Genomic DNA, 14,710 nt, shown 5'->3' with positions numbered 1-14,710 from the left:
TGAAAGTCTATGAAACTGAGTATCACAGGTTAGATTGTTATGTATTAGCAGCTAGTTACTGCAGGCAACAGCACAAAGACGGTGAGGTAGCAATATTTGTTAGTGATCATTTTACATTTAACACACTCTCATTTCTTGAACAGAAGACAACAGAAGAAAATACAACTGAAATAACTGATGTTGTAGTCCACAGAAGTGCTCGTTCAAGTGGATTAGCTGAAAATAAAGTTACTGTAATGTACTGCCCACCAAAGGCTGATGTGTGATAATGTCTTGATAGACTTAATTAGGCAGACAGGCACCACTGACTGTAGTATAGTTGGAGACCTAAATATTGACACAAAATTTCATAGTATAACCAACCTGAAACTGGTGGATGTATTAAATTTGTGGGGACACTGTGAAGAGAAACATCTGTGACCATTGATTGTGTCCCCATATAATCTCACAAATACAGTAAACCCTTACACTCAGACAACAGAGTCAAGCTCCAGTAAAACAGATTATACAGTTGTCAAAAAAATTGTAAGAGACAATCTTAATTGTTGAAGAGCTTGTTTTCATGGCTCAGATTACTATTGTAAGTTGTTAGAGTACTTAGTTTTGTTGTGCCAAAAGCAGCTAAAATACTTGAGCGGGAGTAGATTCTGAGTAGTAACTTAAAAACTAAATGAGCAGGCAACATATGGGACACCATTTACAAAGCTAAAGAATCAGAAACTCACTGGGATTAATTTTATATCTACATTTACATATACATCTACACTCTGCAATCCACCATGAGGTGCATGACAGAGGGTATGTCCCATTGTACCAGTTATCAGGGTTTCTTCCTGTTCGATTCAGATATGGAGAATGTGGAGAGTAATTGTTTGAAAGTAGTTATTCTAATTTTATTCTCATGATCCCTATGTGAGCAATATACACAGAGTCACCATTTAAAAATTGTTCTTGAAACTTTTTTAATAGTCTTACTTGGTTTAGAAGTGCGTTGATGCATTTTGATTACTGCTGCCCTTCACAATAAATGTCCAGGGTACTAATAAACTGCCTTGTTGAACGTATTACTAGACTGTGACTTGCATCTTGTCTAATTAAGTTAAGGTAAACTATGAAGTAAAACTACATATATTAAGAGGAAAAGTACAATCAAACCAAAAATCTATAACGTAGACCTTTTCCTCTTGAAGAAAGAGATAAACAACAATACAATAGAGCATTCAGCCAACACATTAATAAACATTGTAAACCAACCAGCAAGGTGTGAATTGAAGCAGTCAATATCAGACATGAAGACCACCTAGCAAAAGATGCAAACGCATAATATAATTTGTTCCCCGGGCGGGGACTACTCAAGAGGATGTCGTTATCAGGAGAAAGAAAACTGGTGTTCTACGGATCGGAGCGTGGAATGTCAGGTCCCTTAATCGGGCAGGTAGGTTAGAAAATTTGAAAAGGGAAATGGATAGGTTAAAGTTAGATATAGTGGGAATTAGTGAAGTTCGGTGGCAGGAGGAACAAGACTTCTGGTCAGGTGACTACAGGGTTATAAACACAAAGTCAAATAGGGGTAATGCAGGAGTAGGTTTAATAATGAATAGGAAAATAGGAACGCAGGTAAGCTACTACAAACAGCTTATTGAACGCATTATTGTGGCCAAGATAGATACGAAGCCCACACCTACTACAGTAGTACAAGTTTATATGCCAACTAGCTTTGCAGATGAAGAAGAAATTGAAGAAATGTATGATGAAATAAAAGAAATTATTCAGATAGTGAAGGGAGACGAAAATTTAATAGTCATGGGTGACTGGAATTCGAGTGTAGGAAAAGGGAGAGAAGGAAATGTAGTAGGTGAATATGGATTGGGGCTAAGAAACGAAAGAGGAAGCCGCCTGGTAGAATTTTGCACAGAGCACAACTTGATCATAGCTAACACTTGGTTTAAGAATCATGAAAGAAGGTTGTATACATGGAAGAACCCTGGAGATACTAAAAGGTATCAGATAAATTATATAATGGTAAGGCAGAGATTTAGGAACCAGGTTTTAAATTGTAAGATATTTCCAGGGGCAGATGCGGACTCTGACCACAATCTATTGGTTATGACCTGTAGATTAAAACTGAAGAAACTGCAAAAAGGTGGGAATTTAAAGAGATGGGACCTGGATAAACTGAAAGAACCAGAGGTTGTACAGAGTTTCAGGGAGAGCATAAGGGACCAATTGACAGGAATGGGGGAAAGAAATACAGTAGAAGAAGAATGGGTAGCTTTGAGGGATGAAGTAGTGAAGGCAGCAGAGGATCAAGTAGGTAAAAAGACGAGGGCTAGTAGAAATCCTTGGGTAACAGAAGAAATATTGAATTTAATTGATGAAAGGAGAAAATATAAAAATGCAGTAAATGAAGCAGGCAAAAAGGAATACAAACGTCTCAAAAATGAGATCGACAGGAAGTGCAAAATGGCTAAGCAGGGATGGCTAGAGGACAAATGTAAGGATGTAGAGGCTTATCTCACTAGGGGTAAGATAGATACTGCCTACAGGAAAATTAAAGAGACCTTTGGAGATAAGAGAACCACTTGTATGAACATCAAGAGCTCTGATGGAAACCCAGTTCTAAGCAAAGAAGGGAAAGCAGAAAGGTGGAAGGAGTATATAGAGGGTCTATACAAGGGCGATGTACTCGAGGACAATATTATGGAAATGGAAGAGGATGTAGATGAAGATGAAATGGGAGATAGGATACTGCGTGTAGAGTTTGATATAGCACTGAAAGACCTAAGTCGAAACAAGGCCCCCGGAGTAGACAACATTCCATTGGAACTACTGACAAAACTCTACCATCTGGTGAGCAAGATGTATGAAACAGGCGAAATACCCTCAGACTTCAAGAAGAATATAATAATTCCAATCCCAAAGAAAGCAGGTGTTGACAGATGTGAGAATTACCAAACTATCAGTTTAATAAGCCACAGCTACAAAATACTAACACGAATTCTTTACAGACGAATGGAAAAACTAGTAGAAGCCGACCTCGGGGAAGATCAGTTTAGATTCCGTAGAAATACTGGAACACGTGAGGCAATACTGACCTTACGACTTATCTTAGAAGAAAGATTAAGGAAAGGCAAACCTACGTTTCTAGCATTTGTAGACTTAGAGAAAGCTTTTGACAATGTTGACTGGAATACTCTCTTTCAAATTCTAAAGGTTGCAGGGGTAAAATACAGGGAACGAAAGGCTATTTACAATTTGTACAGAAACCAGATGGCAGTTATAAGAGTCGAAGGGACATGAAAGGGAAGCAGTGGTTGGGAAGAGAGTAAGACAGGGTTGTAGCCTCTCCCCGATGTTATTCAATCTGTATATTGAGCAAGCAGTAAAGGAAACAAAAGAAAAATTCGGAGTAGGTATTAAAATCCATGGAGAAGAAATCAAAACTTTGAGGTTCGCCGATGACATTGTAATTCTGTCAGAGACAGCAAAGGACTTGGAAGAGCAGTTGAACGGAATGGACAGTGTCTTGAAGGGAGGATATAAGATGAACATCAACAAAGGCAAAACAAGGATAATGGAATGTAGTCGAATTAAGTCAGGTGATGTTGAGGGTATTAGATTAGGAATTGAGACACTTAAAGTAGTAAAGGAGTTTTGCTATTTGGGGAGCAAAATAACTGAGGATGGTCGAAGTAGAGAGGATATAAAATGTAGACTGGCAATGGCAAGGAAAGCGTTTCTGAAGAAGAGAAATTTGTTAACATCGAGTATAGATTTAAGTGCGAGGAAGTCATTTTTGAAAGTATTTGTATGGAGTGTAGCCATGTATGGAAGTGAAACATGGACGGTAAATAGTTTGGACAAGAAGACAATAGAAGCTTTCGAAATGTGGTGCTACAGAAGAATGCTGAAGATTAGATGGGTAGATCACATAACTAATGAGGAGGTACTGAATAGGATTGGGGAGAAGAGGAGTTTGTGGCACAACTTGACCAGAAGAAGGGATCGGTTGGTAGGACATGTTCTGAGGCATCAAGGGATCACCAATTTAGTATTGGAGGGCAGCGTGGAGGGTAAAAATCGTACGGGGAGACCAAGAGATGAATACACTAAGCAGATTCAGAAGGATGTAGGTTGCAGTAGGTACTGGGAGATGAAGAAGCTTGCACAGGATAGAATAGCATGGAGAGCTGCATCAAACCAGTCTCAGGACTGAAGACCACAACAACAACAACAACAACAACAACAAGCATTTTGTCTCTCCTTTTGACCAACCAGTTCCAATTTTTGAACTATAGGATGAGACACGAAATAATATCACACACTTTGTAGGGCTTGAATTGGTGGAGGGGAATTATCAGGAGGTATTTAACACAACAAAAAAGCTTAAGAGCAATTGCTCATCTAGATGTGCAGGTATCTTGAGCATTAAAGAAATGTGCAAATGAAATCACTGACCTATTTTATTAATCATAGTACCTGTAAAAATATAGACCAAAGTACCTTAAAAATAAGTGCAATTCAGACAGTCCATAAGAAGGGAAGCAACAAAATTATAGTCTGATGTTATTAATCTGCACATTCAGCAAAGTATCTAAAACACTTAACCTATCCTAACGTACATACCTGTTCTCAACATGTCAAATGTTTACTGAATCATAGCATGGATTTAGGACATATCTTACAGTGGTCACTGCTGTTATCAGTTTCTTCCATGAAGTATACAGTAACAAAGAACTGGGTATGTGCACTGCTGGAACATTCTTAGACCTTAGAAAAGCTTTTGAATCAGAAAACCATGAGCTTCTTTTAAAAAAAACCACAGGCATATGATATCAGTGATGTATCAATGAAACTTCTATCTATGTTGTTGTTGAATCAGAGACAGCATATCAAATTTAAATATCTAATTGACAGTAAGGTTTTAACTTTCAAATCCACAAGCAAACTAGTAATACAAAGAATCCTTCAAGGTTCAGTTCTTTGCCCTTTTCTTTTGTTAATGTACATTAATGACACTGTACATCCCTTAAACTTGCACATTGTAAATTATGCTGTGGACACCTCAGTTTTATTTTATGGCAAAGAGTGTGAGGAACAGAACTAATTACACATTTCCATGCTGAAGGACTAAAGGTTGCTGTAAGTAAAAGCCAGATGATAATGTTTTCAGCTGGCAGCTCATAGCATTCATCAACAATTGATGTATGCAGGATAATGGGGTAATGGGGCAGAGGGCATAAAAAGTTGTAAATTCCTAGGTGTCCATCAGGGCTCAAACCTTTGATAGGTGACTCATATTAATGCTGTGTATAGTAAAGTCAGAAATGGCCTGTATCATTTTAGCCAGCTGCCCAAAATAATGCCCACCCACCCACTGCACATTGTGTACTATAGAACAAACTATCACTATCATAGTTACTGTTGTGCTGTACACATACACCTTAACAGAGTTCTGCTGCTACAAAAAAGAGGGTTAAATATTATACATGGACTGGGCTATAAATATTCCTGCTGTGAAATTTCCATACAACATAAATATTTCATCATCAGTTCTTTGCACCTCTATAAATTAATTACTCTTTTGTCTCCCAGAAGATTGAAATAATTCAATATAGTGATACACATAACAACACTATCAGGCCCAACAAAGACCTACATCAAAAATGACAGACCAGAGCCCATACATTTATGGACTGATAGGGTATAATAAGCTGCCATAGTCTCTGAAAACTAGTAACAAAAAACAGTTTGAATCAAAACTAATTTTTTTAACTGAAAAGTGTCTGTTTTATTTAACAACTTTAAAAATGGAAAAATTAAAAGTCCACTGATGTATTGTAATATAATGTATATGCAAGCTAGACATATTTCAAGTGTTTTATGACTCAACAAGACTACTGTATAAAACACAGAATTTACAGAAAGCTATAAACTAATGATTCTTGTTGTACTAATATGCATAAGGATTGTAATGTATTTTTATAAGCATTATTGAGGCTTGTAATTACTATGAATAATATTATAACCTATAAGTATTTGATGTTTGCAAAAGCCATCACACTGATGACTGCACACACAAAATTAACTAAATAAACAAATAAGTGTCCTGTTACTGGATACTTAATTCAGTGTATTGCAGTGAGTGCTGGTGAACCATGCCTGAGTATTTATTTGTTGCTTGGAAGAGGATGTGCCCATCACATTTTTATAGCATGCCATATGTGCAGAGGATTGAAAAGATGTTGATGCTAACCATGATACACTAATGTCTCCGCTTTATCTTCAGATTAGATATCAGAATATTTTGTCTCATACAATGGAAAATCCAGGATGGAATGTAACAATATTAGAGAAGGAAAGTTGCTACTCACCATACAGCAGAGATGCTGAGTCGCAATAGGCACAACAAAAAGATTCACACAATTATTGCTTGCAGTCTCAGATAAATGAATGCACACATCTGAGACTGCAGACGTGTGTACAAGTTGCGTTTGCATGAATGTGTGTGTGTATGTGTGTCTATTGCTGACAAAGGCCTTAATGCCTGAAAGCTATAATTGTGTGAATCTTTTTGTTGTGCCTATCGCGACTCAGCATCTCCGCTGTATGGTGAGTAGAATATTTTTTCTAATTTTTGTGACTGTGGTCCAAATTTGTGCTGGAAGGGGGGGCTCAGGTAATATGCTATTTTTACCTGATTTTCAACCTATTAGAATTTTGAGAATAACCCTAACAATCATACACAATGCCTTTTCTATAGTGTAACCCATTGAAGTAAGAGATAGATACTCTTAGGCACATTCTCAAAAGATGATGTGTCATATTCATTCTTTAATATGCATATTATTATGTGATGCAAGAGCAGAGCCACTAATTTTTATATTAATGGTGATAGGTCACTAAGTGCATAGAACAGTTTCAAAGAGTGTAGAAGCATCACCTGCACTGTACCACATTCAACATGTAAGGCATTGCATGCAGAATTGTATTAGAGAAAGGTTGATTATTTTCATGGAAAATTAATATACAGAAATGGAAGATTGAGGTAAATTGAAACTGATAATTCCTTCTGTGTCAGCATTATTAAATATTTGTGGTGAAGAAATTTACATTTTTTGCACATTCAAAATTTTAAAGATTTAATAGACATATGAGGGAAGATGATAATTGAAAAAATTTGCTAGTAAATAATAAAAAATTAAGAAAATAAGGTAATGTAAAGTACTTGGTGAAATATAAATAATGATAGGATCAAAGGTAACAACTTACCATAGAGGCGAGGCATTGAGTTGTTGGTAGGCACATAAACAAGGCCAATAAAATTGCTAGGCTTTCAGAACCACCAACAAGCTTTTGAAAGTGGTATTATAGACCAAAATAAGAAAAAAGTGCCTAGTAAACATGGGCTCTAAAATGCATATCTTAGGAGCTATGAGCTCTTGTTAATCTTCACTACTGTGAGACACATTTCCTTTACTGAAAACTTTTTGCTTTCCTGGTTCGAGACATGGTAATACGGACCAATACCAGGAAAAAAGACCTGCAAACGTGGGCTCTAAAATGTATACCAGAAGAGCTATGAGCAATTCCTCACCTTCACTACTGAAAAGTACATCTCTTCTGCTGTACAAGTGTCCATACCTCTTAAGATGTGCATGTCAGAGCCTTGTTTACTGAACATTTGTTCTTGCTTAGGTCAGTACTGCCAGTGCTGAAAGTTTGTCTGTGGAGCTCCCACTCATTCTGTATATATTGTATCAGAACTGCAACTCAGCTGGAGTGAGAAGTTCTTTTACATGGAGTTGATGAGGTAAGGAAGAAGGAGGGGAGGAGCAGAGAGGCTTGGAGGGAAGAAGGTCTGATGACAGGAAAAGATGGCAGAAAACACATGAGATAGGAATGTGGCACCAGAGAGCAGGTACAGAAGCTACATATACATTGGTGTAATAGTGCAGGTGTGTTGTGTTTCACAATTATCACTGAATAAAGATATCATCCAAAGGCTTAGAAACATTAGCAGTCCTGTTTACATGAATTTCAACCACACAACACCTCCATGGTACTGTACTTTTACTCCTTGCAGTAAGTTATGGAAGTGATGTGGGTCTCAAATATTGCAATACTATTGATGTATTTTTACTTTCTCTTTCTAAAATGTAATGTTAGCGTAGTCATGATGTCGAATCTTGAAAATGTGATTTAACATTTGCTTTTCTTTCAGCCGTTTCCTTTATCCAGGCATTGTTGCTTTAGTTGTATCATCAATATCATTCCCACTGGGTCTTGGCCAATACATGGCAGGAGATCTTAATACTCATGATCAGGTAAGCAAAACAGCTTAATTCAAGTCCTCTGTTTCGTATGCTGAATATGAAGTGTGCTTAAAATACAGTGAGCGCCTCTGCAAACATAAGCTAAGCAGTGCACAGCTTGCATGCAAAAGACGGGTGCTGGTTAGCAGCAAATTTTGGAAAGACACTGCAGTCACATATGCTATATTATTGCATTTAGTTTTTACCTACAAGTGTTGTTTTGAATAAATGAGACATCATTTTCTAAAACTTTCTAGAATTATTTTGGATGGCAATATTTTTTTCCTAAGTTTGCCAGTAAAATGAAGAAAATTTCTAGAGATACATTTGTATTCTGGAACAACAGTTTTAACTCATTGTAAATGTGAAGTAGTTTTGAAGGGGAAACTGCTTTCACTGCTAAAGACCACAGATCATTATATGTCCACAGCTGGCAGAAACATAGATGAATTACTTAGTTGGATAATAAGCCAGCAGTTTCACTTTTACGCATTCACTGCAGACCATCGTGAAGTGCATAGAAGATAATTCTTCCCTTTGTACCACATATTTCGGTTGCTTTCCATTACATTTTTGTATAGATTCCAAGAATATGACTGATTAAATACCTCTGCATGGTCTGCAATTGGTCTAACCTTGTCCTAGGCCCTACAGGAGTGATACACAGGAATCTATACTATATTCCTATCTTTCTCTCTGAACTCTTTGGCTGATACAGACATGATCTTTGCATTCCATGCTGAGACAGCTTTTGTTATGGCTGTACTGCTGACCAAAGGCTCGTGTCGGCACTGAGACATGGCATTTGGGACGATATGAAATATGTATCATCTGATTTTTCAAAAACTATTGGTGAAAAAATTTGATTTTTGCACATCTTACAGTCTGATATCTTTACTCAATAAAGAACTGAATTTCTTTTCATTATCCATCATAATAATTGTGCTGCATTTTAAAGAGTTCGCAGAAGTAAAAAGCACTCTGGGTAAACTTTGCGTATGGTTGATTTTAGCACATACATTGTGGTGAATGAAATTTAGATACGCTATCAAAAGTTTATTTAAAATTGAAAGCAGAATGATATCTCATTTCATTCTCAAGTTATTAGTTTTTATATCCAATGGTTGGGCAGGCGTGATGTGCCCAGTTCCATCCATGTGGACTTTCTGGCTTCTATGAATTACTTATCATCCATTTCTATGAAAACTATAAGGTGAATAAGTTTCATTTTTGCACATCTTACAGTCTGATGTCTTTGCTTGGTAAAGGACTGAATTTCTTTTCATTATAGGCCATAGTTATGTGTTTCATCAAATTGATTTATGTAAATGACATAAAAATTACACACAAAGTTCCAAAGTAGTTCTGTATGCAGATGATATTTAATGAACTAGAGACACGCTGTAATAATGTGGCATATGAAATTGTTCAATACTTTACTGAAAGCCACTTAAATGTAAGCAGTAGTAAAATATGTCTCACGGAGTTTATCAACAATAATTTTAATGATCAAATTAAACTATACATAAGCAATGAATCAGTAAAAAAGTGCTTAGTGTAAAATTCCTCTGTTTAACAATTCAAACCAATCTAAAATGGTACACACATGTTGACACTCTAGCATCTAAGTTGTCTAAGAATATATTTGTAGTTAATATGATTAGTAAGTTCTGCGAAGACACTGTGATCTGAAGACTGCATACCATGCTCTATTTTCCTCTCACCTAAATTACAGAACAGAAATTTTGATAGAAACAATCAAAGCAAGTCTAAATAAGCTATTGCTACTTCAAAAAAGGAGCAAAAATATAAGGAATCATGCCATGGCTTGTTTCCAAAAACTGGTGTGCTACACATTGTAAACATGTACATTCTAAAAGCCATATTACTTGTTAAAAGACTGCAGCCCAACATTTGTTCTGATTTGCATCTGTTCAACACCAGAAATAAAGAAAAATTCTACATCAGCAGCTACAGAACAGCACTCTATGAAAAGGGCCCACAATATGCAGGTTTAAAGTTAGCCAACACACAGCCCAGTAAAGTTTCGACCCTATGCACAAAGAAACTTAAATTTCAGCTAAAGAAATTCCTGTTACAAAATCCCTTTTACACATTAGAAGAATACCATACTCACATGCAGAATAAGAAGTGCTCTGAAAAAAATATGTAAATAGTGCTAAGCAAACCATTTTATTTGTAATTTAATCATTTTGTTGATCAATGACATATTCAGAAGGTTGTATTATTGTGTTATGTATCAAGAATTGTAACCTGTCTTTATGCATATGCAATGAATCATTTGATGTTGAATAAAGTATTGTTATTAAGTAAAACATTGTACAAAATTGTAAAGATTGGGGCAAAAATCCGTTGCATAAACTTTGCATTTCGTTTACTTTAGCTCATACGCTGCAGTGAATCAAATGTAGATATCAAAATTTTATTTAAAATTGAGAGCATAAGGATATCTCATGTTGTTCTCAAGTTACTGGGTTTTATATGCAAAGGATGATCATGGGTGATGTGCCCATTCGCATCCTTGCACATTGTGAATCATGTAGTTATAACAATTGTCATATCTCATACACAATTCAGTTATTGAAATGAGGTTTTTTTTGCAAACGGTAGCACACACTTTTAAGCACATATGTTGTATTATAAATACTCAAAACTTTTTTATTCACTGAGATATGGAAGTAACATGTCTGCAGTTGTTAGAGTTCAGCAGTGCAGAATGCATTCAGACATCCATAGTACTGTAGGAAAACCCAAACAGCATGTGCACACATGTACGGAACATTGGGGGAATGGTGTAGCAGGATGTGTATCCGTGCTCACAGCAACAAAAGGATTAATTTTGGTCCTTGAAACTTTGTAAGGAAGCTTTCACAGAATAGTAAACACCTGTTCAAGTGTCTGTCAATTTAGGTTTAATGGCATTTTTATGATGCTCTTCCATGAGTAAAAGAAATCTGTCACCATTCATACTGCTCTTCTTTGGATAGATTCAATATCCTCTGGTAGTCTTGTTTGGTACGGGTTCCACAAACTTGAGCTATATTCGTGGATGGGTTGCATGAGTGTTTTGTAAGCAGTCTCATCTGTAGGCTGACTACATTTGCCCAGTGTCCTGACAATGAACCATAGTCTGTCACTTGCTTTACCTATGTGCTCTTTCCATTTCATAGCTTCATAATGGAATATGTATGAGTTGAGTGATTCCAGTTGTGGCTTACTGATACTGTAATCATAGGACACAATATTTTTGAGTTTCGTGAAGTGTACACTTTTATATTCCTGATCATTTTAAGTAAGTTGGCAGCAGCTGCACAACTTTGAGATTTTATCAATATCCGATTAGGTATTTGTGCAGCTCTCTTAAGATAGCACTTCATTATAGATAGCTGCATTATCTCCAAAACATCTGAGGTTACTATAAATTTTATCGGGCAGGTCATTTAACCCTTTAACTGCTCTGGACATGTTAACGTGTGCCTAGACATGTTCAGAGTACCAGGTGGAAGGACTAGTGGCTTGCATAAACATGTTCAGAGCACACAGGGACAGGTACAAGACACTCATTAACACATCCGGAGCAGTTAAATGGTTAATACACAACATGAACAGAAGGGGTCCCAACACACTTTCCTTGGAAACATGTGAAATTAATTCTATGTTTGATGGTTACTCTCCACCCAGTATAACAGGTCTTTCATAACAAAAAAGCCTCAGTCCAGTAACAAATTTCATTTGACACCATAGTATTACATTTTCCTTGATAAGACATGGTGTGGCACTAAGTGAAATGCACTTTTGAAGTCAGTAAACATTACCAGATTGCCTTTAATCTATAAGAAAAATATGATTTGTTTTCTGCATGACTGAGGTTTTCAGAATGCAATCTCATTACATTTGAGCTCATAATATCTTCTAAAATTCTACACCAGGTGCTTGTGAGTGATATGGATTGTATTTTGTGGATTACTTCTATTATGCTTCTTGTAAATGACTGTGACGTGCATGGAAAATAACATTATACCACTGCAGTGGACATTCTATGACCTATGATTAGGCCACAGTCATAAACATTTGACAGTATTATGAAAAGGATAGATTGCTACTCGCCATATAGCAGAGATGTTGAGTTGTAAATAGGCACAACAAAAAGACTCTCAAAGAAATAAGCTTTTGGCCAAAAAGGTCTTCGTCAGAATTAGACAAAACACACACACACACACACACACACACAAACACAAATGCAATTCACACACACGTGACCACAGTCTCTGGCAAAACCAGACTGTGAGCAACAGTGCATAATGGGAGCAGCAATCTAGGTGGTGGAGTAAGGAGGAGGTTGGGGTGGGGAGGGGGAGGAACAGCAGGAAGAGGAGTGGTGTGTGGTAAAGTGCTGCTTGTGGGAGCATTTCAGCCAAGGTGGAGAGAGGGTAGGACAGTTAGTGCATTCAGGAGGCTAGACAGAGGGTGGGAGGAAGGGGGGGGGGGCAGTGGAAAAGTAGAGAAGTAAAAAGGCTGTGGGTGCTTTCATGAAATAGAGGGCTACGTAGTATTGTAGTGGGAACAGGGAAGGGGTTAGCTGGGTTTAGGATAATGACTAACAAAGGTTGAGGCCAGGAGGGTTATGGGAATGTAGGATATATTGCAGGGAGAGCTCCACATGGGCAATTCAGAAAAGCTGGTGTTGGTAGGGAGGATCCTGTGTCCCCATAACCCTCTTGGGCTCAACCTTGGTTAGTAACTGTCCTGCACTCACTTATCCCCTTCCCTGTTCCCACTCCAGTATTACATGCCTCTGCTCCACCGAAACAGCCACAGTCCTCTCTCCTTTTCCACACCCACCTTTTAACCTCCCACCTGCACCTAGCTGCCCTACCCTCTCTCTACCTCGGCCCTGTGTGCTCCTACAAGCATGACTTTACCATCCACCACCCCTGCCCTGCCCTACTATCCCTTGCTCTCCCTGCCCCAGCCTCCTCCTTACCCCCACCACCCAGTCCTGCTTCTCCCATCATGCACTAATGCTCACAGTCTTTTTGTTGTGTCTAACTAAAACTCAAAATCTTCACTATATGCAGGTAGTGATCTATCCTTTTCATAATATTGTCATTATTCCATCCTGGATGTTCCAGTGTTTCACAAACTGTTCAACAATTCCATAGAACAACCTGGGAAACATGAGAAAAAAGGTGGAAATATTGCACCAACCACATAATCACCTACATTGAAATTAAGGGGAAATGATTTTCTGATCAATATATTGCTGCCAAAATTTACAGAATTGATAACTGCAGTTCAAATTTTCAGTTTAGTATGAAATCACTATCAACACGTAGTTATGTGTTTTAAGTTGCAAATGTATGTTTTTTCAGCCGAAATGAAAACTCTAGATTCAGTTAGAGATAGCAGACTTGATTTCACTGTTCTGAACCTTACGCCTTCTGAAGTACTTAGATTTAGATAATGAAAATGATGCCACAGTTTCTGCTGTATTGCAGGTTGCCTGCACTGTCCTGAATCCTGCTGTAGGCAACCCTTGCTTTGCATATTACGGCAGAAACTTTGGTACTGTTGACATCATTTAAAGTCTACATATTTCAGAAGGTATGAGGTTTAAAGCAGTGAAAATAAGTCTGCCATCACTAACTGTACCTCAAATTTCCGTTTCTGTAGAAAAATCATACATGTGCTATTTGAAAAATCATAGCTTTGTGTTGAAAGTGATGTTTGTTTACATTTATGAATTGTGCATTCTTGCCCATTGTGTGAGCCCCTGACATAGGTGCATCCCTGGCCCCCTGGCCAATTGCATTTTTCACAATATTTTTTTTTTTTTTTTTCATTTCAGATATGTATAAGATGGTAAAGTTAGGTGGAACATCATATATATACTAAAATAAGGTTAAACACTTATCTGAATGAGGATACTTCAGTTTTACAGTCAGTATTTGTAGGAATCAGAACTGTAGTTTGCAATTAATGTTATACTACCAGCTTTGCAAAGCACACAAAAATGTCATACAATACATAAGAAATCATGAGACATGCAAGTTTTTATACAGTCAGTGAAAGATAATGGGGAAATGATATGAACAGCACATTTATTTTTTATGTTAAGTATTAGAATTTAGAGTTTTGAATCAAATACATTTGATACATTGGTTGTACAGAAAGGAAAAACTGGAATTCATCTTATATATGCAAATAAACATGTGAACAGCATGAATGTTGTTCTTAGCTGATCTAGCGACTCCTTCTACAATAGCATGTCATGGATGAACACTGTAACATCAATGTATTCCACTGAAGACAGTGAAAACTGAGTAGTACTAACAAAGCATGTCTTCTGCATGAGGTAGTTAACAAGTGCTTCC

The 14,710-nt window shown here is 37.1% G+C and overlaps 1 protein-coding gene across 2 annotated transcripts in view; it reads left to right on the top strand.

Moving 5' to 3' along the window:
* The window catches only part of LOC124722886 (chloride channel protein 2), a 533,838-nt gene that overhangs the window by 411,451 nt on the left and 107,677 nt on the right, over positions 1 to 14,710 (top strand). For both annotated transcript variants that reach the window (XM_047248023.1, XM_047248022.1), the window contains exon 9: positions 8,225 to 8,327. In XM_047248023.1, coding sequence (XP_047103979.1) covers positions 8,225 to 8,327 — 103 coding nt within the window. The remainder of the gene's footprint in view (positions 1 to 8,224; positions 8,328 to 14,710) is intronic.

This window comes from Schistocerca piceifrons, chromosome X (genome assembly GCF_021461385.2).
Source record: "Schistocerca piceifrons isolate TAMUIC-IGC-003096 chromosome X, iqSchPice1.1, whole genome shotgun sequence".
Classification (NCBI taxonomy): domain Eukaryota; kingdom Metazoa; phylum Arthropoda; class Insecta; order Orthoptera; family Acrididae; genus Schistocerca; species Schistocerca piceifrons.
Note: the sequence above shows the minus strand (reverse complement) of the source record. Positions and strands in the feature narration are given on the sequence as shown.